This window comes from Meleagris gallopavo, chromosome 15, assembly GCF_905368555.1.
Source record: "Meleagris gallopavo chromosome 15, MGAL_WU_HG_1.1, whole genome shotgun sequence".
Taxonomy (NCBI): Eukaryota; Metazoa; Chordata; class Aves; order Galliformes; family Phasianidae; genus Meleagris; species Meleagris gallopavo.
The window spans coordinates 12,476,357-12,502,333 of record NC_139418.1 but is presented as its reverse complement, the minus strand read 5'-3'; the positions used below and the strand labels follow the sequence as shown (position 1 = coordinate 12,502,333).

The window sequence follows — 25,977 nt, the reverse complement described above, 5'->3', positions numbered from 1 at the left end:
CCTTCTAGCACTGGCAGAAGGGAAGCCAAGGCAGGGGGAATTCATTCACTTTTTCTTCCCTCAGATCCTTTGGCATCCTTGTGGAAGAACCCTTTGCAGAAGGGGTCTTGGCCCCTGTCCATCTGCCATCCCATTCCTCCTTGGGTTAGCTTTGGAGCTTCCAAGATGGACCAACAGGGAAGCCAAGCTTCTCAGCCCTGGCAGCTCAAGGCTGGCCATTCCCCAGCAATTCAACCATTCCTCCTCTCAGAGCAGAACATGCCCTGACACCTTTGCCTTGAACTGAATTGCGTTCAGGAGCCTGGGTTTGCCCACACATGTTAAAGGTATGGCTGGAGGCAAAAAGAAAGGAAGGCTCCAGTGCAGAGGAAAAAGGGAGCCATTAGCAGAGCCCGGAGCTGAGCGCTTGCACCCAGCGATCATGAGGAAGGCAACCTGGCTATCCCAGCAGTGGGAACCCCAGAAGAGTTCCTTCCCATCCAACATCTGGCTTTTAAAGCCAGGACTCATCATTCTTGGGTGGATGACCCATCCCAAAGATGCTGAGTCCATCAGCCAGGGGCTTCTTGCTGTGGCACTGCAGCTGCTTGGGCTGATGTTGATGAGGTCTGGAATGGAGGGAGAAGGGCTAGGCACTGTGCTGTGGGCTGAGCATAATGACACTGGGGCAGCAGAGCTGCTTGGTAACCAGGTTTTCAGGTGTGAAATGTGCAGGGCACTTTCACCCTGCCAGTTCTTAGGCAGAGAGGCAGCTGAGGAGAGGAGTTTGGGCTTCTCCTCCAAATCTCATTCATTCATTTGCACTACCGAAGGGGGATATTATCTTGGTGCTCCTTCCAGCTTGCCCGCAGTGTGCCAGGATCTTCAGGGAAGTGAGCTTCCACAGCCAGGGAAGAAGTTTGTCAGCACTGGTTTGAGAGCATTTGTACGCACAGGCCCTGTGTTATGGTTAATGTGTGAGGGATGTGGGCATCTGCCTCTGAGGGGTGAACTGTAGTCCTCCAGATTTGCCCTCTGATTATTGCAGCATGTTTCTTCCTGCCACAGGTAGCTCATCAGATGCCAGCTGCTGGCTTGAGGAGCGGGATGCAAACAAGGCATACAAGCAACATGCTCCAGGATCCAATGTGTGCTCTGAATAGCTGTACAGGAAGAGGAAGTGTTCCTGTGGAACAGGGTAGAGGCTCACCTGCATGTGGGTAGTGCTCAGGATAGGGAACAGCTGTTTGAAGGGCATGAAAATCTGCACTGGGGCTTCACCCTGCAGCCAGATCCCAGGTGGTGTAGGACCACCTGATGTGATACAGTGAGGATTTCATTGGAGCACCGTGACCAAGAGGAAATGAGGAATCCCACAGGGTACACTCTGTTCAAGCCCAGGCAGCCAGACCATGACTGTGGTGTAATTCATCTAGGATGATGGCAGGACCAAGGCCTGCCTTGACCCATCTCTACACCCAGCAGCAGATGCTTCAGGGAGAGAGGCTGTGGCAAATGTAGAGAGGCTACCACAGCCTCCATCAGTGTCCAGCTCAGGTGCTTGCAGGCCAGTGTTACTCATGTGGGGACGCGAGCACTGGGGAAGGCTTGGCATAGCGTGTGGGGAATTTTGGCCCCAAACCCAATAGCTACAAAGCTCCTGAACCCGGGCAGCAAAGGTGATCAGTGAGATGTTCAGGCAAGAAATAACGAGTTCTGCATAGTCGCTCTGGTTCAATTGAAGCAATGATCAAAAGGAATATGAAATTAAGAAAAATGTAGGGAATGCACATAAAGATGTGACCTGGGGCAAGTCATTTCTGAAGAAACACTGAATCAGAGTTTCTGTGATTGTTGGATGTGCAACACCAAAGCTGAAGGAAAGTGGGTTTAATTGAGAAGTAGCCATGAGAGATGTGGTAGGCCATGAAATAAAATAGTGTAACTTCTCTGAGCGAGTGGTTGGGCAGTGGCACAGCTGCCCAGAGAGGTGGTGGGTCACCGTGCCTGGAGGTGTTCAAGGAATGTGGAGATGTGGCACTGAGGGATGTGCTCAATGAGCAGTGCTGGTGGCAGGTGGATTGTTGGACTTGATCTCTCCAGCCTTAATGATTCTATGATTCTCTGTGGTCAGTGCAGCCACCGTAGTCCCCTACACAAATAATTACCTGCTGTGCCATTGCTTTGCACCTGAGCAGCTGGGAGGCAGTGTTAACCCAGCTTCTGTCAGATCACACTTGTGTCTTCACTCTGTCTGCTCTGAACTTGGAGGAACAAAACATCTTTGAGCTTTAACACCCCATTGAATCAAGCAATAACTAACCAGTAGGTCCAGAAATTAGAGGGAGGGAGTTCAGGCACTCCAGGTCTGAAAGGCTTTCCTCGTGCATTCTCTCTGCTGTCACTCCCTTCCCATCCTCTCTGATGAATGCAGGCGGGAGGATGCTCAGTGAACTGCTTTGTGGCGCTGCCCTGAGGACTGCAGCCAACCCATGAAGTGAATGAGCTCTGCCTGTGAGTGCTCTGCAGTGCTTGAGCCAGACGATGTCATGCTGCCTTTGGATCCAGAGCTTGACGTTATTTTTCTGTTTTCTTTTTTTTTCCCCTGTGTTTGCAAACCACGTCCTCAGTCAGCACTAACCACAGGGAGAATTTCCACGTGGAAAGTACAGCCGTGTTCCTTTACTGCTGAGCAGGCTCTGAATGGCTCAATTTCAGCTATAACAGGGAGATGGCTGTTCTCATCCACTGTCTGGGTCTGCAAGTTTAAAAAGGCCAGTTTATTCCTCAAGTCCCGATTTAACCCCAGGTATGGCGTTTGCCCCAAGGCAGTGAAATTCCAGCAACCTGATACTTCAGGCTGTGAGCTTCTAAGGGTTAAGAGCAGCCCTGCTGCAACCTTCTGTGGCGGCTTTGATGCTGCCTTGAAGCCAGGGCAGCTGTGCTGAGTTGGATCCTTTGGGCTCTGCCAAACTGCTGGGACATCATCCCCTCAGATGGGACACAGCTCTGGAGACGGATCCTTTCTTCTCCTTGAGCTGTGATAACTGGTTCTGCTGATGGAGCTGCTGGCTTACCCAGCTGGCTGTGATTTTGGAGAGGAGGGCTGGGATGCTTTCTGTTGCACGGGAGCTGTGGCTGGAAGGAGTGCAGCTGCATCTCAGTGGAGCAGGAGGAGCTCCTGGCTGAGCAGCAGCCATCCACACCTGCATGCTGATCCTACAGCACCTGAGTGCATTGTGCTAAGGGATGAGATGCATAGGGATGTCATGGCCTAACTCTTTGCCATGTGGATATTTTTAGCCTGTGCAATTGCCAGTGTTTATTTTCTACTGCTGTGCCTTTTCACTTTTCCCAGCAGCTGGCACATCAGTTTCCAGGAGAATCTGTTTAGGTTTCCCATCATTACACTTCACTTTTCCCAGCAGGAGTGTAGCTTATCCCAGGCACAGCTATTTGGCAATTACTTAGCGCCTCCCAAAGTCCTCTGTTAACGTTGCACCCTGCAAAGCTCCCTCCCGTGTGCCGCAGTCCGTGCAGTTCTTCTCAGCCTTGGCATAAAGCATGGCACTGAGCCCACCTTCCTTCCCAAAATGTGATTTTCACATTGATGCCTTCTTGGAGATTGTTGGGTTGAGGGAACCGAGCATTCTTCAATCCATTCTGTGATTTGGAATACCTATGATTTCACAGGATGGAAAAGACTCCTAAGATCCTCAGCCCATCCCACCATGCCCACTGATCTTGTCCCTCAATGCCACATCTCCACAGTTCTCAAACACCCCCCGGGCAGCTGTGCCACTGCATCACCACTCTTTCTGAGAAGACATTTCTCCTAATATCCAACCTGAATCTCTCCTAGCACAGCTTAAGGCCATTCCCTTTTGTTCTATTGCTATCCTGATGAAGACCCTGAATATTCAGCATCTTTGGGGTCTTGGAGGTCAAACCTGAGATGTGTGGAAGTGCTTTTCTGTGGGATCCATGTGCTGCCCTCCTCCCAGTTCGGAGTGGGAAGAAACAGAGGAATACTGCAAGCTCGTTCTGCGTCAGTGTTTCAAATCAGTATTTTTTTTATTAGAGACTCATTGGGTTGCTCACACTGTGGCAGAAATGTAATAATATAAGGCACAGGGAACATTCAGAGGTAAGAAAGAGTTCTCAGCCTGTGAGATTTAACCACCCCTTCACTCCCATCAGAATTCTTTCCATAAAGCAAAATCCAAACACTTTCTCCCTTCCCACCCATCCCTCAACCCAGAAATCCTCATCAGGAGGAAACAGTGCACGGTGTGTGTGTGTGGCACACGCAGCTCCCCTGGGAGAACAGGGCTGGAATTTAAGGATGACCAAAGCAGAGGTGGGATGTGCTCAAGGACACCGTGATGTGGGACAGCTGAGTGCCTTATCTCAGCTGCAGCAGAACCACAAGAGCCAGGTCAGCCACCGGCACCCACGTCTGCACCGCATCGCACCTTACAGCACACAGAACACAACTGCAGTACAACTGGTGAGTAATGGTAAAGCATGAAGCACTTTCAAACCTTTATTTTTCAAGGGGGTTTTACAGGATGGGATGTATTCGTTTCATTTGTTTTTTCGTTATTTTTTTGTGTGCTTCCCCACTTGTTTCTTGGATCAGCCCTTTGTTTTGGTGCCTAGTGATTGTTAAATTCAAGCCCTGGGAATGAAACTTATGGGGGGGGGGGGGGTGGAGGGGGGGGGAGAAGGGGACCATAAAGCAAAATGACATCCCGCCTTTCTGTGCCTTCCTCAGCTCTCCCCTTACCACAAGCTGGGTGGCCACAATGTCACCTGCAGCTGCTCTGCTCAGAAAGCCCCACTTCCCACATCCTCTGACTCTGCCTTCTCTGCATGCGGGCAGTCTGTGCTGTTAGTCAGGAGTTAACAGGAGTCGGTCTGAGAGTGGATACGGAGATGGAGTGGATATTTAGGACAGGAACAGGGTTGGTCAATTGTGAAGACACATTGGAGAGAAAGAGAGGGCTGGTGAGAGCAGGTGGGAGTAGCTGGTGGGTAATCTAGTGGTAAGAGGTTAGCTATGAAGGACTGTTATTTCTCTTAGCACCAATACTACATACGTTTAGACCTATATTAGCACCTTGTTCCCAGGGAAAACAAAACAAAAGCAGTTCAAAAACTGAAGGAAGTGGGAAGGTTAAAACAAGACAAAGTTGGCAGCAGAGGAGAAAGCTGGGGCTTTAGATCACCAGATCCTTGTCTATGTCCTCTGTGGAAGGAAAAGAGAGAGTTGAAGTTAGAGGACGAGGCTGCCCTGCAGGGGTCACTGCTGCAGCCCCACTTCTTCCCTGCATTACTCTCCCAGGGACCATAGCTTCATCCCAATGAGGGCTTTTAGAAGGGGTCTGCAGGCAGGTACTTACGCTCCTTAATGCCAAAGCAGCTGGCCCATTCCTCCAGGGCGATGTACTTGTCGTTGTCCAAGTCGCAGGCCTCAAAGAAGCGGGTGGTGCAGTGCTCCATGGGGATGAGTGGGGCACGGAGCGGGGCCAGCTCAGTGTGGGACAGGTACCTGCCAAGGTTCCCATACTGTCAGCATCTTGCTGCTGGCTGTGGGAGCCAGAGTGGGACCCCAGCCCTCGCTTTGTTTTTAACTCCTAGAGGTGTTCAAGGCCAGGTTGGATGGGGCTCTGGGCAGCCTGGTCTAGTATTAAATGAGGAGGTTGGTGGCCCTGCATGTGGCAGGGGGTTGGAGATTCATTGAGGTCCCTTCCAACCCTGGCCATTCTGTGATTCTGCCAGTGCCCTCCCAGCATCCCCTACTGAGCACTGTCACAGATGTGTGTCTGGTTATGCAGCCGGCTGTGCTAGTCATTAAAGAGCCTGTGATGGAGGTGCTCACTGGTTGCTCCCTCCATGGGGCTGTGTGTGCAATCGCTCCCAGACACACGTCCAGCTCACAGCTAAGCCAGCAGCCACTCTTTCAGCTGTTGAAGTTATCCCTGTGGTGTTTTAGGGGACTATCACCCAGCAGTAAATCTGAGAATGCTGAAACTCCACCCAAGGGAGGTGGGAGCAGCTTAGGCCCCTCTTTCTGCAGCAGAGTTGTTGGCAGAAGGTGAGGCCACCTCTTCCCCAGCTTCACTCCAGCCCCTGCCAGATGTGCTCAGCTCTTGTTCTCCATCATACTCGTGTCACACCTCCAGCTTGCTCTAACTCCTGCTCCACCAAACCACCTTGGGCAGAGAGAGGTGCCAGGTGCCCATCCCACTCTGCCAATGCTCACCCATCGATGGGGTGCTGGTCCAGCTGCCCAAACTGCCAGTGCACAGGGAAGATGTACATGTTGTAGTTCTTCTCAAAGTCGCGGGCCAGCAGCTCCACGGTGTGGTCACCGGCCTCCAGGCGCTTCTCATTCTCGTGGATCTTCTTCACCTGTTGTAGGAGAGATTGGGGACATTTGTCAGTCGGGCTGCACGTGGGGTGCAAGCATTTTGAGGGAGAGCTCTCTGGGTGCATGGAGAAAGCTGCAGGATGCAGGGTTTAGTTTAGTGTTTGGGAATGATGCTGTGGTTTTGATGCACAGGTGTGTGTGGGGTTGCCCCCCAGGGCTCTGTTGGTAGGGTGAGCTCCTGGGTTCCCTCCCCAAGCCCTCACCTTGAGCTTCTGCTTCTCTGTCAGCAGGTTGTTGTCCTCATCACGCTCATACAGGGTAATCAGCACATTCTTCAGCCAGTCCCGCATGCGCAGGGGGAACTCTGTCAGCTCAGTGTCCAGGCAGGCAGGGATGACTGGAAGCCATACACAGTGGTCAGCATCCTCCCTCCCTCTCCCTGAACCCACTTGGACTTCTGCTTAATCCCTGGGCTAAGTGGCTATGCTCAGGTTAGCCATCCTTTTGACTAAGGCAAGGATCCCACTTACATTTGCAAGGCCCAATGTAGTCCAGGTGCAGCTTGTGTCCCTTCTTGGTTCCCTCCAAGGTGCACTTGGTGGCAAAGAAGTGGCAGGAGGAGTCATAGGTCTTGTTGTCGGTGCCGCAGACCTGCACAGGATGGGGAGATGCTGTGTGAGAGCCTTCAGAAGAGGCACATGGCTTCTTCCTTGGGGTGGGCAAGGGGATCTGCCACCTCTGGAGCCAGCTGTGCCCCTTGGGGCGTCCCTCCCTTCTCCCACCCATCACCCAGCTTCTACCCTCACCTTCTCAAAGACGCCGGAGGTGGCTGGGCAGCTGGAGGGGTCCTGGCACACACACATGGGTGAGTTGTTGTCGTCCACCTCGCACACCTTGCCGTGCTTGCAGTGATGGTTCTGGCAGGGATCTGGGACAAACCAGGGAGTGATGTCAGAACCTGCCCTGTGCTCTTCTTGAGGAAACAGATCCTATCCTTTGGGCTTTTCCTGGGCTTCTTTGGAGTGACTGTGTCTCTCCTTCCCCAGGAAGGGATGGCATCGCCATCTGCTGGAGGGCAAAAGCTGTGGGGCATGGGAAGAGTGACTCACTCTCTGCAACGATCTCCTCTACATCTTCTGTAGGCTCCTCAAACTCTCCCACCTCCACCTGGACAGGGTTGGCCCCTACAGGCTCCTGCAAAAGAGGGCACTGTGTCCATGGGGTGTGCACAGCCCCCACTCCCCTGTGCTTTGGAGATGCTTTGGAAGAGCTGATGCTAGACCTTATTCCTGGCAAACATTGATACCTGGAGGAAGAAACCTGAGAAACATTGCTCATTTCTACTATGGGGAATTTCCACAGCACGAAGGAGAGCACCCCAAGGAAAGCTTTCCAAGCCTTTTGCTCTTCCCAGGGCAGTGTGTGCCACAAGGGATGGGTGATGGGGGGGAGGGGTAGCGCAGTCACCTACCTCTGTGGTGAGATCTTCAATCACCTCCGTCTCATCAGGCAGAGCCTCTTGCTGCAGGGAAAAAGGACCATGAGCTGGGGGCTGTGGGGACAATGATCCCAACGTGGTCACACCCTGGGGCAGGTGGTAAGGTCACCTTTGGATTTCTACCTCCCCCATCCTTTGCTCTGTCCTTCCCATGTTGGGAGTGGGGTCCCAGTTTTATTCATTGTAAAAGAAAATCCCCATTGGATGCATTGGGAGTCACATACATCCCTGTTAGGTGCAGCAGAGAGGGAGGCTCCATTACTCACCGGAGCTGCCAGGGCTTTGCCTGCCAGGCAGAGGAGGAAGAAAATCCAGGCTCTCATCTTTCAGCAAACCCTGAATAAAGGAGAGGAAGAAGAGGGATGAGCAATGAGGGCACTGCAGCTCCCTGTGCCTCTCAGCTCCACGCTGAGCTCACAACTGGCAGTAAGACATGCAGAGAAGAGTGCTTGCTCTATTTCCTGCCTTGTCTGGTCAATGCTGCAGCTCTACATTCTGGCTTTTCTGGCTGAGACCATAGGCCAAATACTGTTTCCAAGACAAATTCTTTTTATTTTGCAAAGTGAGAAGGTGAGGGTTTAGATTTTCATCGCTTTCCAGGATGCATTAGAAGAATTGCACGAAGATGGCTGTTCACCTTTCCCTCACAGGAATTATTTCAGACCAAAAAAAAAAAAAAAGCTAAAAGCCCCTGCTGAAAGCCCCAGGAACAGGCAGTGAAAGTCTCCATGTTTTTGTTTGTCATTCAGAGAAAGTGGAGGAAGGAAAGAGGGAACAGAGGAGCAGGCCTTTTGAAGATTAAATCTCTTAGAAAAATGCTTCCCACTTGGACTCAGACATCTGTATGAGTGGCAGGGATCAGGCATCCATCTCTGGCACCCCAAACGCTGGAGTTTCTGCTATGCTTTTTCTCTTTCCTGCTCCAAACCTGAAGGTCCCAAACTGGCTTGGAGGGCTGTGATGTGATCTGGGAGGAGAGCTGCAGCTGTGAGCTCACCCTGTGTGCTCCCTGCTTCCTGTTTGGCAGGACGGAGCCCCTCAGCTGGGTGCTGGATATGCCAGCAGCATCCCATGCCCCCCAATGGGGTACCTGCTCCTTCTACCTGCTGGGGTGATGCTTCCACCACCATTGAAGTCAGTTCTCTTGCTGTGGCTCCCTTTACTCGCCCTGCGTGGATGTGGCTGGGGGCAGCCCTCTGCCTTTATTTGCTTAATAGGCTGTTGAGGGCCCTGCCTGGTCCTGACTGAAATGGCTGACTCTGCCCTCCTGGTGAGGTGGTTTTTAGGAGAGGAGGTGGAAAAGTACTGAATGTGGCCATTTCCTCCCTTGCTGCCGTCCCCTGGCTTGTAAGGGCTGCTCCTGGGCTTCTCCCAAGGGGCTTGTTTGCCTTGGAAGGTGCTCTGAGGTTCACTGATGCTCTGTGGGCAGAGCCCAGCCTGGAGGAGAGGCCATGGCATGTGCACGTGGAAGAAGAACCCAACCCCAGACCAAGGCCCTCTCAGATAATTTCCCCAAGCTCCTAAAGCACTGAGTTTCAAAGTCTGGGCATGCAGTGAGCCGGGGTCAGGGAATTACTTGCTTGCTAGGAGCCAGCAGACAGCTGGAGCTGCCGGTGTTGTGTTTGGAGGAAGAAGGAGCATGAAGGAGTCTGAGCAAACAACTTGCCGAGCCGTCCCATGCCAGAGATAGGAAAACAAGTTTATTTGAAAAACAACATCTTCCTGGAGTCAGAGGCTGCACACAGAGGCTGTTGCAGTATTTGTGAGACCCTGACTGTTTTGCAAGGGCACAGCCTTTCCTGAATATCTGATGGCCAGAACTCCTGAAATAACAGCACAGGAGCCTTTGACGTTGCTCTGGCAGAAGAGCACGGCTCACTGAGCAAGTCAGCGTGTCCCTCCATGTGGACCTGCCATAGTCCTGCTATCCAAGAGGATGCTACCAGCCAAGAGGATGCTACCAGCCAACAGGTACCAACAGGAGGCAGTGCTTTCTAAGAAGCCAGAACCTCCTGGGCATAGGGCATATGCCAGGCAGAAAGTGTTCTGTGCCAATGATGGCACTTGAGGGCTGGCACAGGTGTGGTGTTGGCACAGCAGTGAGGCTGCTGTCTGGTAGCTGGAACCACGATGAGCTCAGAGCTGCATGCAGGGGCTGTAGAGCAATATTCCCTCTGCTCTGACTGGGTTTTACGTGGGGAGCAAGGGGGAGGTCACAGTGCATTGTCCCCGTGGCCCAGACAACACTTGACCCCACTTGCATCCTAAGTGAGGCCTTCATCTCCCAGCTGCTGCGTAAACATGGTCTTGTGGCTCCCACAAATGCCTCTTGATGGGTCTGCTCGGTCCTAGATGTCTCCTCCCATCCCACCAGAGTGCTTCTGTGGGTGGAGGAGGACAGGGGATGGAGGAACGTGGTCCATGTGGCACTGACCGTGGCCAGGGTTGCATAAGCCCCGTGGGATGCCACGTTAGCGTGGGGAGGAGCCTCTGCCTGGCTACTTTGATAGCTCCTCCCTGAGGCACAGGACAGGCAAGGACCCCAGGCCCAATGCCACCTCCCAGCACCATGAGCAGGGGTGGGTGACGGCAGGGCGAGAACCCTCCCACGTCTCACTTGGTGACAAAGTGTGACCACTGCAGAGGGTCCCCTCACATACTGTGGGCTCACAGGGCCAAGAGAAATTCCCTTCAGCCCATGCACATGGTTGCACACATCCTACCCACCACATCTCCCCATGCAGTCACTAAAGGCACAGCCACCCACTGCTGCTCTATTAGCCCATACACCTTGCAAACAGTTATTGAGGTGCTGTGACTGCATTTATAAAAACAGCAGATCTTTGCAGAGCTCACTTCTATCAGGATGGGAGCCCTCATGCCAATGCAGCTGTGCGCTGGCCTGAAGCTGTCACAGCTTGCCTTGTTGCAAATTGCTTCCAGAGTGGGAAACAGTTAAAGCAGCACCAAGAGAAGAGCATAGATGAGCCTCTTGCAGGCTGCACTTGGGAAGAGGAAGCAATGCAGCTTTTGGCTGTCCTGCCTGAGCTTCTCCTTTTGCTAGAGTGCCGCGCCAGGTGCAAACGGGTCCCTCCGGCTCCCGGGGAGCACGGAAAGCCGATCTCTCACTGATGCGCAGCTCCACAAAGCAGAGAGCAAAGAACCCCTCCCAACACCCCGCTAAATACGCTGCAAAAATGCGAACCATCTTCAAAGCATTCCCCGGGCTCGCCCTGCCACAGCCGCTGCGGCGATAACAGCCCCGACATCCATCCGAGCAGCGGACCCAGGAGGAGTTTCCATGGGAGCCGACATTCCTCTGGGGCTGAGTCATGGAAGAGCAGAGGGCTGCGGAAGGAGGGGCTTGCAGAAAGCTTGAAAAGTTTATTTCTGCTCTACCCCCTCCCATCACCGCCCGCATCCCGTCTCCTGCCGATGTGGCAGACAATAGCCGGGCTGCAGCAGCTGCGCACTACGCGACAGCTTTTAATTTCCACGTAAAACCCATCCGGCCCACCCTGTCGGGCTGCCGCGGTTTACTGTCGTCCTTGGAGGGGATGGCGGAGCGTTTCGGGCTGTTCCGAGCGCCCGGTGCTCCGCTCGCCTCCCCGGTGTCCCCGATTTCACCGCAGCTCGAAAGCGCTGCGTTTCGCTGTGTTGGGAGCCGAGCTCCCGTCCCGCACGGTGGGCTCCGTCGGGGGCACAAAGAACCGAGTTTAAGGCTGAACGTCACCGCACCCAGCGGTCGGCTGCTGCCTTTAAAGGAAGCGAGCCCTGGGCTATTCTGCCTGGACGGGGGTAGAGGCTGACCGATTCCAAGCCATCAAAGCTAAGCCAAAAAAGAAAAGAGCTTTGTCCTTCCTCCCCCGCCTCTCCCTCCGACAGTTGAGCAGCTGGAGCTAAGCAAAGCAGGACAGCCAGCAGGACCTGAAAAGGTTTCAAAATCTGCTCGGAACAAAAAACTGAGTGTCTCGTTTTGTTGTTTTCGCAGGAGAAAACGAGAGCGGCCGCACTGAGATAAAGCCGAGAGCTCTTTTGTTCGTCCCCCCAGATATCCCGGTGAGTAACAACGCTGCCTCAGCCCGGACTGCGCACGCTGGGGCCGATTTGCTGCAGGTCGGTTATTCTTATGGGTCCCTTCGAACTCGGGATATTTGCGTGTCCTGACCTCGGTCCAGCGTATCTCAGTAAGGAAATAACCCACAGCCCAGAGGGGGGAAAGGGGTAAGGTCCGGTAATTAGGGGCGGCCAGGTGACACCAAAGCCGGGGGTCTGGCGGTGAAACTGAGCGACAATTTAAGAGCTGAGATGCTGCAAAGAGAAGCGAGAAAAGAGGCAGGAGGGGTCCCCAAAGGCATCGCACGGCGGTGGTCGGGACTGAGTGTCACGGGGCGGGGGGGGGGGGGGTAAGAAAGAGCGGGGCTCTGGCCGTACCTCGTAGTCCTGAGCAGGGCTGGGGGAACTCCAGGAGCTGGGAAGGACTGGAGGAGTCTGCAGGTTTTAGAAGGAGGCAGCAGGAAGGCAAAGTGTGGGCTGGGTTTCCTCTCCTCCTCCTCCTCCTCCTCCTCGCTATCTTTCCAAATCGGTCCCTTCCTCTCCCTCTCCCCGCGGTGGGCTGTCCCAGCTCCAAGTGCGGGCAGAGGCGCGGCCCGGAGCGCAGGGCAATCCAGAGAAGTCAAGCCGACGGAGGGGCTGGAGGGGACCCTGAACCCCCCACGCACATTGCTGAGATGAATTTGTCAGTTCTCTGGGAGGAAAGCCGTGACCCTGCTCGGTTTGTGCAGCTCCTAGCACCGTGGCTTGCATTAAAGTATGAAATGCTGTTGTTTTGCAGTAGTTTGGTCTCTGAACTGGTGCGTTCCATTCTCAGGAGGGTGCAGAAGAAAGGAGAAGGGGCATTGCTCCTGCGTTCTCTGCTGCCATAAGGAAATGCCTTGTGGGAAGGAGGAGGAAAGCCTGATCCTCATTCTCCAGAGTTATGGCATGTCTGAGACATGCTCCCAGTGGGCACAGAAGTGCTCAGCTGGGAGAAAAAGCAAAGCCCCCATCCTGGAAATTTACAGGCCAGTTCAGTCTGATATTACTCAGTATTCTGACCTTACAGCCATTACTCAGCCTGAGCAGCTGCCCAGCCAGAGGCAGCCAAACAGCCAAACCTTTCGGGGCTGTCTTTGCACTTCTGTTCTTCCTGCTTAGGATGAAGTCCCCAGCACCCCTCTCCTTGCATTTCACCACAATAGACAGCATGGCCATGGTGCTGCACTGCAAAGCAAAAGCAGCAGCTAAGAAGGGAGGCTGTTGGGTTGTCCCTGAAGAGTGTCTCTGCTCCCGGTGCTGGCTCCTGGCTCTACTGAGTGCCTGATACTCTGTGATTTATATTGTCAGCACAGCCCTCACAGCACTTCTGCTGCATGTGAAAGGAGCAGATATCAGCACAAACATCCGCACGGCCAAAGAGAAGCAAAAGATAAACGGAACAAAAAGGAAAAGGAGAAGGGGAAAAAGAGATTGTGGTGGGGGCTGGGTCACCATTGCCACTTCCCACTGAGATGAGGAATATCTGCAGTCGGGATCCTGGGAAGGTGAGAGGGAAGATCCCTGTATGTGGCTGCATGCTGCCCCAAAAGCCTTCCCTGGATGCTGTGTGGATGCTGCTGTCGCCCACATGGACATCCCAGAAGGGACCACCTCTGTGCCTATGGAGGTCACTTGGTGATGGTGTCTGATGCCAGATGGGTCCTTCTAATAGGGACGAGAACATCTGGAGCACCTTTTGCTCCTCAGCTCAGTGTCACTCATAGGTTCTATGGCTCCAGAGGTCACACATCCCCAGGATCCAAGTTTCATTTGGCAGATCCCCACCCGAGGAGTTGAATGCTCTCTGTGCTGGATTAGTCACGGCTCGCATTGAAGTCATACAGCTGTTGGTAGTTCTGTGGAGGAAGGAAAAAAAAAAAAAGAAAAAAAGAGACATCTGGAAAGAATTTTAGGGAGGGAAAAAAAAAAGCAAGAGAAAAGAAACCACGTTTTTGTAACTGACAACGTGGCAATTGCTCAGTGTGCTTTACTGCAGCCCAAAGCTAAGCCCTCTTCTAATAGCTCAGACAAATGGCAGTGCCAGCAAGATAATTATAACAGGGATCAGGGATTTCTTTACATACGTGGCGGCTTAAACCCTGGGTTTGGGAGAAAGCAATGAGAAGCCTGGTGCAGCAGTGCAGCCACTTCTGGAAATACAGTGTGCTGGCGTGAGGAGTCTTGATGTCCTCCTGGCTATGGGGAAGAATGGGACCCCCATCTGCTTTGCACACGAGGCGAGCTCCTGTGTGGGGCACACTGCCCAGCCTGAGGGGATGACAGGGATTGGGAGGCAGAGCTGGAGCAGCTGGCTGGCTCTGTGACCTCAGGCTTTAAGGAGCTGTGGAAATGATGGAGAGCTTGCAAAAAAAAAAAAAGCTCTTTCTGCATTCACAAGGCTTAGCAGGGCTGTCGGAGAGGAGATGTCAGGCTGCCAAGAGAAAGTGTGCACCTCACACATCTTGAGGGTCATCAGATGTATCTGAAGCTCAGGTGCCAGGCAGAAGGTGGGCCAAGGTTCTCGTCATCTTCACAGTGCTTGTGGTGTTTTGCCCAGCTCCTGGGCCTGGTTGGTGCTTCCTGCACCTCACGGCACCCTGACATTTGCTCCACTGGAAATGCAAACAAGAGCAGAGCACATGGGGCTTGACCTCAGCTTGCAGCAAAGCCAAGAGGTTTGCAGGGCTCAGGGCTGAACTCGAGATAACCCCACTTTCAAATCCAAATTTCTTCATCATCCTGGAAGCCTCTTGGGCAGATCTGGGCTGGAGCAGTGCAGGGAACCCTGGGGCTCCCCAGGAGATGAACAAATCTACTTTAATGGAAGGAGAGAAAAAGTGAGTGGTAAAGATACAAAGGGATTCATAATCCTGCAGTCACAGACCTGCTGATGGAGCAGTCTTCCTCGCTCTCAGCTCTGGGAGGAAGAGCAAAGAGTAGGAAGGGAAGAACTTTCCAAGGAACGTTTTTGGAGAGGAGTGTTCCTGCATTAATTGCTGGTGGATGCTACTGCCAAACAACAAACCCAAAGTGCACAGAGATAGGCAGGGTGCCCTGGGATGTTGTGGGAATGTTGCTCACTGAGATGTCACTGATCACTGTGCAGTGAGCTCAGGACAGTGGGAGGGGAAGATGAGTGAATGAGTGAGTGTGGAGCGCTGCTTCTCCCAGCATCTCTTCCAGTGCCTGTTCCTGCAAGAGGGTGACACAGGTGAGCAGGCACTGGCTCTGCTGGAGGCAGATGGAGAGAGAAGAGTGGCTGTTACTGCAGATTTTCAGCCAGAGGGCTGTGGGAGGGGAGGAGAAGCCCAGCTGTGCATGGCTCTGCAGTGAGTCACAGCCCAGCAGCAGCTCTGTGTTCCTGCTGTGTGCGTGGGCTCCTCCACTCCTTGCTCAGTGTGTCCCTGCATGAGCCCAGCATCTCCAATATCCGACGGGCCTCATTGCCTTTCTTAAAAGGACTTCCTTGCTGCAGGAGGCTGTTCTGCATTTCTTCATGAGCACGGGAGTGCTTTGTGCCTGGGCTGTGAGGTGAAGGCTCAGCCCAACTTCTTGGCTTTGGTGCATGTGGTGTGCAGAATGTGCCATAAAGCTTCTGAGAATAGTGCAGCGAATGCTGGAGGCTGCAGGCAGTCCCACCTTGCTTCAAGTGTTTACCTAAGGTGCACTCCTGAATCCTCCTGGGGCTGACAGGTGCAGCTTGGCAGCTCCTGAAGCTACAAACAGAGCTACTTGAGGAAATACACATGAATCCAACTTCCAGCCCCTGGGACACAGAGCGAAGGAAGCTGCTGGGCTGCAGGGCAGCTCCTTGGCTTGGAAATGCAGCACAGAGCCCCCAGAGGCTTGAACCCTTGAAGGGTTCAGGAAGGTCTCTGGGATCAGCTGCCTCCACGCTGGCACCCCGATGGGGCTCAGCAGGGCACGTGGTGAGTGCTGGAGTACCCCATGTGCACGCACACACCCTGGGAATGTGCAGCTTTCAGTCTGTTGCTCTGACATTTTCTGCTGGAGCCAAGCTCACTTCAGGACAAGCCCTGGCTTGAGGTGTCCCAGATGATCGTGCTGGGCTGCCAGATGCAGGAAGCTCCAGAAGCAGGAGACAAAACGGAGTTGGTTTTGGCAGGACATATTTGGGAGGATCCTGTACAGAGGGAAAAAGCAGTCACAGGTGGGCTCAGAAATGAGCAAGGATGGTGTAGGGGAGACAGGAAGAGATGCTTTCTGAGAGCAGGGCTGTCATCTGACCCGAGCTGATTTGTAAGGATTTCACTTTTCAGCTTGAAAGAAACCAGAGAGGACACTGGCTGAAAACACAGCAGGATGCTGTGTTCTGCATATGAGGGCATATGCAGAAAATACCTCATCACTGCTCCAGTGTGATGAGTTCTGGGGAGCTCAGTTTAGCCCTGAAACCTGTTTACTTCCCTTTGAAAACCACTGCCCAGCTCGGCTGGGTTTGGCAGCAGTAGTGGGGCTGTAGGAGGACCTGGGGCTGCTCCGTGCCTGTGGGTTTGGGCAAGGTGGGACGTGGTCAGCCCCAAAATAGCAGCAGGGCTGCGGGCGAACGCTGTGACTTTCCATCCCCTGCCCAGCCCGGGGCTGCCTCCCTCTCTTGGGACCTTCTGCTAAAATTAACAGTGCTGCCCTATGCCCTGCGTTGCTCTATCGGCAGCTGAGTGGATGGGGAGGGGGTGGAAAGCACACTTAAAAAAGTAAAAGTGTTAGATATGGATAATTCCCCTTTAAATGTCTCACTTATGTGGGGAAAAAAAAAAAAACAACAACAAAACTCGTGGAAAAATGTCTTTACTTGCAGTATGAACCCTGGGGAGGTCCCTAGGCTCTTTCCTTTGTGATGCTGTGACTGCAAATGAATTAATTATATCAAGAGTCTGCAAAGAGCAGTGAGAAAACTAAAGAGGAGTGAAATGAGCACTGATGATGCCACACATCCAGTCCCTTAATTTCACCACACTTCTTCATCCGCAGGCTTAGAAACAAGGAATGTTATGGAGAATGTTACAGCTCCCCCGCCACGATTGTAAATCTGGAATAAGAGTTGGAGGCTTTCTGCCTTCTTCCCCCTGTGGGGGTGAATTTTGAAACCCTGCCCCCGAGGTTGGGTTGCCCATTGTTTTGCAGGGTGATGATGAGTGGTGTTGGTTCCTGCCTAGCTTCCCTCTGTCTGAACGTGGCCCTTCCAGTGTCTGTCCCATGGCTCCTGCTGTGCCCAGGAGGTTTGTGGAGGGGGTGGCCCTGGCTGACCCCTATCTGGGCTGCATGGTGCTGTGCATGGGCCCTTGGTGAGAAGCCTTAAGGAATCAGAGCTGGCCTCCCGGTTTCCTCAGCTTTGTGTTCTGATCATCACTTTGACATATGCCAACCTCAGGGCAGGGCGAGCTCGGAGGGCTGCTCCTGAAACTTGAAAGCTGAAAATCCTCCCCAGTGGTTGGAAGGCCACAGAGAGGGCTCTGGATGTGCCACATCTCTGCTTTCTTGGCTTCTCCCCTGGCAGAGGAAAAGCTGAATTAAGAAAGCAAACGGAGAGGAAACCGGGGAGGAATAACGGCGGCACTGTGTGCTGAGGACAGCTCTGGACTCAGTCCTGTACTGGTTGCCCTGGAAATTGGATGCTTCCCACTGAGCTGCCCACTTTGCTGGCTGCTGCTGGGGGGGGGGAGCAATGTCCAGAACCACCAGGGAGGAAAAAACAAAAGGGAATATGGATGCAAATGATGGTATCAGGTTTTTCTCCATTAAGGGAGACCCCAAGCTCTTTTCCCTATGCCTTTTTGGAGACAGTCTAAAGAAGTAAACCCCACCAGCTCAGCCTCAAAGTGAGGCAAAATCCAAGCACTTTGGGGGCTGGCTGTGGGTCTGCAGCCCTGCAATGGGGCTCATCCACAGAACCTGGGAGTCAGCTGGTGCTCAGCGCAGAAACAGCAACCCCAGAAACACAGCATCCCTAGGAAGGAGCAGTGGACCGATGCTTCAATCCAACCAGGCAGGAAAAGACTCCCTGCAATCAGTGCCCAGCACCACCTTTATGGGCACTGCAATGAGTGCTCCCTGCAGCACCCTGTCCCATGCAGCCTTCTGATGCCAGCACTGCACTATTATTATTATTATTTAAAGGTATGCACAAGAGATTAAGCCAGCAGTCCCTGTTATGATTGCTGGGCATTGTGCTCCGTGCTGACGCTGGTTTCTGTGGGCCAAGCTCCATCCATGGCCGAGCAGCAGCTTCAGAGGGGGGATTTAGCTCAGCTGAGTGCGTTCGGACATAGTGGATTCCTGCTGCATTCAAGCATCTCCTTTTACTCACCAGGGAACGGGCTGAGTTTGTTGTTTCAACATTTTCTCATCCATCTGTTGGAAATGGGTGAGCTGATCCCTGATGGCTGAGAGATGGCCCTGTCCTGGGAATTCCCTAACAGCTGTGTTCCGTGGGAAACTCGGACACACTGCAGCATCTCAACACAGCACGACTGGTCTGGACCAGTGAGGACAAAGCTGGGCAGCAGCCAGCAGCCCTTCGGGAGGAGTTGGGAGGGTACAACGGCAGGGCAGGACGGCAAACTGGGGACCTTGCACTGTGCCCCATGCACTGCCTCCCCACCTGCTCCCTGCCGCTGCCCCCAGTGCCACCACCTGCAACAGCTGCTTGGAAACTCCACTTGCCCAGAGCCTGATAAATTATACCTTAGTCCTACAGGGGCTTTTTTTTTTTTTTTTTTTTTTTTTTTGCATGCAAACACATGCAGCACAAAAGCTGCCTTTCTCCCTCTCATTTGACTTTGTTTTCTCTCCCTCCTCATCTGCTTTCAGCCAAATGGGTGAATAGCTTCAGTATATACTGTGGGAGAATAAAGCCAAGGCTGGAGCAGTGGGAAGGATGCAGAACAGCAGTGCCCTGTGCCCGCTGCCTTCCGGAGGGGTGGGCACTGTTTGCCACCCTCGTTCTGTAACCCAGCCTCCATCGCCTTGCTGAACCCTTTAAGACAGCAGCACTGAAAGAAAATATTTGTGCTCTGGCTAGCACATGTGCACGCTTCCTGCTCTTGAAATCCCTAATTAAGCTTGTTTTTTATTTATTTATTTTTTCTTTTTGTTTAGAAAATCCCTCCCTTTCGGGACACGGGATGTTTTTTTCCAAGCCATCGGGGATCACCATGTGCAGGAACTGAGAGGGATCTCCCATCCCTTGCCTGCTTTCTGCAGCCTGTGGGGTTATTTTGGAGATTCTCTCATTTACTGGGTGGTTCAGCTGAGTCCAACCTCTCCTTGGGCTAAAATCATATCCTGTCAGTCAGCTGGTAATTAGAAAGCATCAAAAAGCCAGTGGTGCTTAAGGCAGTGCCGGGGTAACCAAGGCAGCTTCTACTTCTGTGGATAAAGGACTGAGTTTGGAAGCAGTAGACATTTCAGATTTCGGTTTAAAAAGGGGAAGGAAGGTAACATGGGGTGAGAAATGCCTCCCAGGAGCGTAGCAGCACTACAGCACTGCTGCAGCCCATCTATCTGGGCTCACCCAGCTCTTATTGGTGCTGCGGTTAGACATGGCCCTGCATACCTAAGCAAGGTGACAGAGTGTTATCACCCATCTCTGGCTGCGTGCTCGTGGCCTTGGAGATGCACAGTGCACTCCCTGGAGGCAGGACACCAGCAGGTAATCTTTCTGGAGATTCCTTATCTTATCCCAATGAGACAAAGGAAGGCAGAGAGTGTTCTGCAGGCTGCCCGGTCTGGCTGAAACGCTCTGTTCCCTGATAAACTTGCAAGGTTGATGCAGGAACACAGGAGATGCTATCCTGCTGGGCTGTGATGGAGAAAACAAGCAGCAGCTTGGGCTGATCCACCAGCCCTGATCTAATAGGAATCACTGTTGTTTGGTGTTCTCCCTGATGTGCCTGTTAGGAACAGGGTCAGTGCAGCAGAGGCAGCAAACACCGTGAGCCACACACACACAGAGTCTCCATAGGAAAGCAAGGACATCCTCGGGGAGGTTTGGGAGGCTGCAGTCCTGCAGATGGATGCTGAAGCTTCAGGCATCTGGAGGAGCCTCCCAGCTGGTGGAGGGCAGAAACCTCTGCTTGTCTGGCTCAGTGATAAGCAGGCTTCAAGCAAAACAGCCATTTCAGCAGCAGGGAGGATAAGCCAGCGGAGTAGGGACAGCGTAAGCTTCAGCCAAGGACAAGGAGCCTGGTTCCCAGCAAGCCAGACTGGGAGTTACTCCCCTGTGTGCACGACAAGGACAGCTGGCTCCAGGCACAGCAGTGCCACAGTGTGCCACTCAGCTCCGTGCCAAGCTAATGGCACGCACCCTGTCCCTGCACATGGCCATCAGAGCAGAGCTGCTGGGCACGCAGCTGCCAGTAATGGGCTGGCTGTGTCTGGGAGGAAGCTGAAAGTAAAAATTAGCTAATATTGGCAAGAATACCAGCTGAGAAAATGCAAGAAAATGATGCAGTGATGTTACTTTTATCATTGAGCTTCTCTTATATTAAAAAGTAATTAAAAGGGTCTGCAATGTGTTCCTTGAAATGTCTGCAGCCCCTGGAAGTGCATCTGCAGCAGTTAGCTGTGCTTCAGATCGGTGGTCAAGAAGAACTTGAGGTATTGAAGCTCTCCAGGAAAAGATCAAGTTGCAACAGTGTCAAATGTAACCTCAATGTACAAGTGTGAAATATCTCCTAAATACAAAGTGACCACTTCAGCTGGTTTTCCTGTCTGCAGATCAAGCCACGCGTAACTGGTAGACATGGAAGACATCCTCTGAGTGAAATGACCGTGGACAATCCTATCAGTGGGCCGAGAGACTTGAACTAAATGGACAGAAGCCAGACCAAGCAACAGTGTAGCCCATAAGAGAGAGTCCCACATCCCTTCTGCACTTCCCATCAGCTGGGCGTTCTCCTACCATGCCAGTCACACCTGGGGATCTTGCCCAGCATCAGGGCTTTGTGGTGCTGTTAACCTGTTTGGTAAGTAGGCATGGAAAGAGGCAAGAAGGTGAAGGGATTGATCTAGATGTGCTGAACTGGACTCAGGATCCAGAATGATTCTTATGGTAATGTATTATAGTAATGTATTGACCTGATAAGCACTGCACTAGTGCCAAGTCTGTGTTCCTGCTCCTACCTGCAATGTGGTTGGCCTGTCGGCTAAATCATGTTACTGGAATCCACTGATTTCTGCCCAATGGTCTCCTGCAGCCCAAAAGCACGTTTGGTTCTCCCTGACCTACAGCACCCACTCTGCAAAAATTCCTTTTTCCCATTCTGAATGGAAAGTTAGTGTGTTCTGTGGAGGAAGCAAACATCCGCTACAGATTCCCTGAATCTAAGTGACCTTCAGCTGAGTTTTCCTGAGGCATGTCTCTCAGGCAGAGGTTGCAGTCAGCTTCTAAAGATAGGTGCAATTTCCTCAGACCTGCCTTGCATGTGATGGGTAGTTTCCCATCCTTAAAAGCCACTTGTACAGAAAACCACATAAAGACACACAAGACACACAGACGAATGCTGGAAGATAGAAGCAGCACCTCGATTTACTGTGGGACTAGAAACAGCATATAACCTCCTCTAGATATGTCCACTTTTAAAGCCCAAATGCAGCTGTCTCATCCTGCAAGCTCTCTCCTTTCCGACATCTGGCAGGGTAGCAAAGGTCAAATGGCAGAGCAAGGTGGGAGACACGCAAACAGCTTAAACCGTCTTATTTGCTGGTCAGGTTTTGAGTTCCTGTAATAAATAAATAAACAAACAAACAAACAAATAAGTGGGAGAAAAAAAAAGCAGAGGCACAGAGGAGATAAAGCTATGCAAAGATGCCCTCTGCTGGCCACAAGTCAAAGGAAAAGGTGATGGTTAATCTTTGTAGATATTTCAGATGTAGTTCATAGGTTCCCCTGCGAATTGATAATGGCTCCTGCAGTCAGTGCTGTGAGCTGGAAGCTACCTGAGGCACCAATCAAGTCAGAGCGTGGTCCCCCTCTCTCTTTTAAATAGCAATGTTATTTGATTCAAGTTAGGATTTAAAATAACTTCTTAGAAGTATTGTAAGCACGCTCATATGATACAAATTGCAGATTTTTTCACCTGTTAAATCAGTCTACTAAACAGTGCAGATATACTGCATGCACATATTACTATCAGTTCGACTTTTTCTTCAATCATTTTAAGTCCTGCTGGCTTAAACCTCTCCTTTAATTTACTGTCTGGGAATTAAATCAGCGTGAACTGATTTTGGTGCACCTCTGCTGGATAATTGTGAAGATCGAGCTAGACCATTTTAAAACAAACTAGGCCATTTTAAAACAATGCTACTGCATTAGAAAGCTCCAGTACAGAGCAAAGCTTTTAAGAGATGCTGCATAATTATCAAGGACACCAAAGAACAGCACAGACAGTGAGCGGGCAACCCTCTCCTCTCACTTCATTCTCTTTCACTGAAATTAAATCCTGTCCACAAAAACCTTTCACAGTAAGGAGGGTGCATGTCAGCATCATTGGGGCTCCAGGAAAATCCACAGGCTGCAAGAATTGGGTTGTCTCTGAGATAGATGTCCATTTGGCCAGGGGCTGAAAGAGTTGGGAGTCAATCTGGAAACCAGCATTTCATGCCTGTAAGAGCAACAGGGTGCTGCTCCTTTCTATCCCTTGGAGGATGTGTAACTGCAGTAACACCATGATCAAAAGCTGGAGGTTCCTTTGCTAACAAACCCCCTGAAGCACCTACTCACAGGTGTCTTTCTGTCTCATTGCTGTCCCCAGCATTTTTGGTCACTCTCCCTGGCCATTTCACCAATGTTCTTGGGGTATGTTTTCATCCATGATATACTCTGGCAAACTCTAGGTTCACCTAGTAATTGCACAGAGGCTATGTTCTACCTCTCCACACAATTAGATCATACAAGTATCAGCCAAAACCTCTCAAATTATCAAATGCCATAGTTCTCCTTTGGCTGCAGATACTACAGCCATGGTTGGGATCCTATGGCTTGGCAGAGCAACTAAGGAGTCCTGTATGGAAATGGTGCTGGCTGCATGTGCTCCCACTGCTTCTCCAGTATGAGGGGATTGCTAAAGCTAGACCTACAAGTCTCTCCTTCTTTGTGCTTCCCAGGAAACAGTCTGGTTTACTGAGAGAGCTGGAACAAGCTCAGATCTCTTCCGTTTTTCATACACCTAATATATACCTAGCCTCCTCACAGCAGGCTACTGCACAGACTTCTCCCCCAGGTAGGATGCGCTCTTTCCAGTCTTCTTTAGAGTTTCCAATAGGGTGTCAACATTGTGCTCTGACTCAATGTACACCTTCTTGTTAGGCAGGTCAATATCAAACTGGACACCTGGAAGAAAAGGAAAAACATTTTGCTTAGGTAGAAGCAACCAAATGGTATGAGAGCAGGGAAAAGCTCACTTTCATGCATTTGTGCTCCCAAGGCCACCAAGTCAATCGTACATGCCTCTTGTCAGCAAACTTCTATCCTGTGACCAGCCAGCACAACCAGAGCGGGATCCCACCAGCACTGGTACAAAGGAAGCCAGATTGCCTATAGATGTGCATTAGGCACCATAGCTTTATTAGGGGGGCTTTATTAGACTAGCACAATCACAAGCATTAACGAGAATAAGTAGAGTTTTAAACCAACCACTGTAATCTCCAGACAGCTCACTCTGTACTGAGATTTGGAGTGGATGGACACTAATGAAAGAGATGGTGTAGAAGTTAAGATGGGGTTGGGGCAGGTTTGAACAGTGGCAGTACTAGCTAGCAGCTGTAAGCAGGAGGAAGACAAAGACACCTTCCATGTGGGTATCCCACTGGTCAGCCACTCTCAAACCAGTGAGAACTCAGTGAAGCTTCTACCCAACCATACAATGTCACAAAACTTGTAGGTATGTAATAGCTATGTAATAGCTTTGGCAGCTCTGCTGCTCCATCCCATGAGGCTGAATTTGGCCAGCATGTCAAAGAGTGATGGGAGAACAGAGGTGCTGAAAATCACACACAGAGGAACAGGAATCACCACAGCCTGGCAATGGGGTCCTGAAGAATTCTATTCTCACAGCCTTCAGCTTGGTGATTGAGAGCTGTTCCCACTCGGTGAGGATGGGTAAACAGGATGACAAGTCCTCATAACTGGTGAGTGCAGGTCAGATCCTGCTCTCCCGCTGATCTCAGCACAGAGGAGACACAAGTTATAATTTTCCAGGTTGTACAAAAAGCAGGCTGTGCAAGCAGCCACCAAACCCTCTGTTCAGCAGCTCTTCACCATGACTGTTCTGCATTTGGATGCCGATGACACATCCAGGGAAGCAGCACAACTACCATTGGCCTCCTAAGGAATGGCACCTGGCAGGAGATCCACCTCTTCTTCTGCCCAGCCATCGTGAGCAGTGGGGTGCAGCTCCTGGCAGCCTCGGGATGAGGTCCTGGTGGTGCACAGAGCCACCTGATGCTTGAAGCCTCCTGCATCCCCAGCACCTCCTCCTTCCCATGCTATTTCTCCAAGAGTCACACCAGCCCTGCTAGCAATCAGCTACCAGCAGCTCAAAAGCAGAGCGATTTGGTGCAGAGTTTTCCACCCGGACACTTCCAACTATTACCCACATTGCTTCCTGCTCAAAACGGAGGACCACGAGGCAGTGATGTCTGGCCCCAGAGTCATCACACACCTGTAGCTTGACTCACCTCCCAGTCTGTGCAGGACACGGGTGACTGCATTGGAGCAGCCTTCGCAGGTCATGTCCACGAAGAACTCGTGTCTCTGCAAAAAGACAGACTAGGGGTCAGGAGCATTCACCACCATCCTCCACATTCTCCTTTGGCCTTAGAGAGGACAGCTCCAACCTTCCTCAGTCAAAATGTCCAAATGCGCCAAGATGGGTTCCTGAAAACTGAGAGCTCTCAGTACTTCTCCCTGTGGTGTCCTCGTGATGTCCCTCACAGAACAACCGCAAGGGACCTCTAGAGACCGCCTGGTCCAACCGCACTGGAAGCAGGACACCTCCAGGGCCAGTACAGCCCTCTGGGGGTTCTGCTGGACCCACGCACCATGCACAGCCCAGGAGGAGCAAGTCCCCTGCTTTGCTCTGCAATGCCCACCCCATTCTTGTGCCTCTGGGCCCCAACATCACAAACCCATAAAAACATCACAAAAATAAGTTTGAGGACTGCTCCCCAGCACTACCTGCAGTACTCATGAGTGGCACCGGGCAATGAACACTGACCACTGCTCTCAGCCTTCGGTACCGGACAGACCCTCATCTCCTTTACTTTCTACTTTTCTTACTTTTCCTTTTACTTACTATCATCTTTTTTAGGAGTTTTTTACTACCAGAGTGATGCAGTGAAAGTGGTGAACAGGCTGCCCAGAGAGGCTGTGGATGCCCCGTCCCTGGAGGTGTTCAAGGCCAGGTTGGATGGGGCCCTGCGCAGCCTGATCTAATATTAAATGTGGAGGTTGGTGGCCCTGCCTGTGGCAGGGGGTTGGAGATTCGTGATTCTCGAGGTCCCTTCCAACCCGGGCCATTCTGCAATTGTGATTCTTTACCAGACTTCCTTAAAAAAGAGAAGCAGGACTTCTATTTCCTACTTGCAACCCCTCCATCTTTTTACTCCAAACCAAGCCTTTCGCCCCCCACCATCTTCACAGCACGGATCAATCCGGAACTGAGCAGAACCACAGCGCTCAGCATCACCATTTATTACCATTTTCAAACAGAACGGGCATTTCCTTGATGTTTTGACAAGCGAGCGGGTCTGCAGTTCCCAGGCTGTACAGGTCGGAGCTCGCCACGCTGGCTGCAGCCCCGGCCCTTCGACCCCCCCCCCCCCCCCCCCACCCCCCGCCCCATGCCGCCCCGCAGCCCGCCCGCCCGGCCCGCACCCACCGGCATGGCGCGGCGCGGCTCCCGGCTCCCGGTTCGGAGGAAGGGGCGGGCGCTGAGCTCAGCTCCGCACAGCGCCCCCGGGGCCCCGGGAGGCTCCGCCGCCTACTCGTTGCTCGTGTCTGCAGCGGGAGCTTCGGAGCTCTCGG

General features: G+C 52.2%; 2 protein-coding genes and 1 long non-coding RNA gene across 3 annotated transcripts; 1 reads left to right on the top strand and 2 right to left on the bottom strand.

Moving 5' to 3' along the window:
* Positions 1 to 4,494: 4,494 nt before the first annotated feature.
* On the bottom strand, positions 4,495 to 12,352 carry SPARC (secreted protein acidic and cysteine rich). Its single transcript, XM_010719154.4, has 10 exons — positions 12,288 to 12,352; positions 8,120 to 8,189; positions 7,827 to 7,877; positions 7,465 to 7,549; positions 7,162 to 7,283; positions 6,886 to 7,006; positions 6,619 to 6,752; positions 6,248 to 6,396; positions 5,385 to 5,533; positions 4,495 to 5,230 (listed from the first exon to the last, which is right to left on the bottom strand). Exons 2-10 carry the CDS (start codon positions 8,174 to 8,176, stop codon positions 5,202 to 5,204), a joined length of 897 nt encoding a protein of 298 aa, XP_010717456.1. The 5' UTR covers positions 8,177 to 8,189; positions 12,288 to 12,352; the 3' UTR covers positions 4,495 to 5,201.
* LOC146543342 (uncharacterized) lies at positions 11,148 to 21,431 on the top strand. The gene is made up of 2 exons (XR_014886532.1): positions 11,148 to 11,912; positions 20,670 to 21,431. It is a non-coding gene; the product is annotated as an uncharacterized LOC146543342 (long non-coding RNA).
* Positions 21,432 to 21,452: 21 nt separating this feature from the next.
* On the bottom strand, positions 21,453 to 25,976 carry ATOX1 (antioxidant 1 copper chaperone). The gene is made up of 4 exons (XM_085236483.1): positions 25,832 to 25,976; positions 24,630 to 24,705; positions 23,131 to 23,283; positions 21,453 to 21,673 (listed from the first exon to the last, which is right to left on the bottom strand). The coding sequence occupies exons 1-3, from the start codon at positions 25,835 to 25,837 to the stop codon at positions 23,150 to 23,152; spliced, it is 216 nt and encodes a 71-aa protein (XP_085092609.1). The 5' UTR covers positions 25,838 to 25,976; the 3' UTR covers positions 21,453 to 21,673; positions 23,131 to 23,149.
* Between the last annotated feature and the right edge of the window lies 1 nt (position 25,977).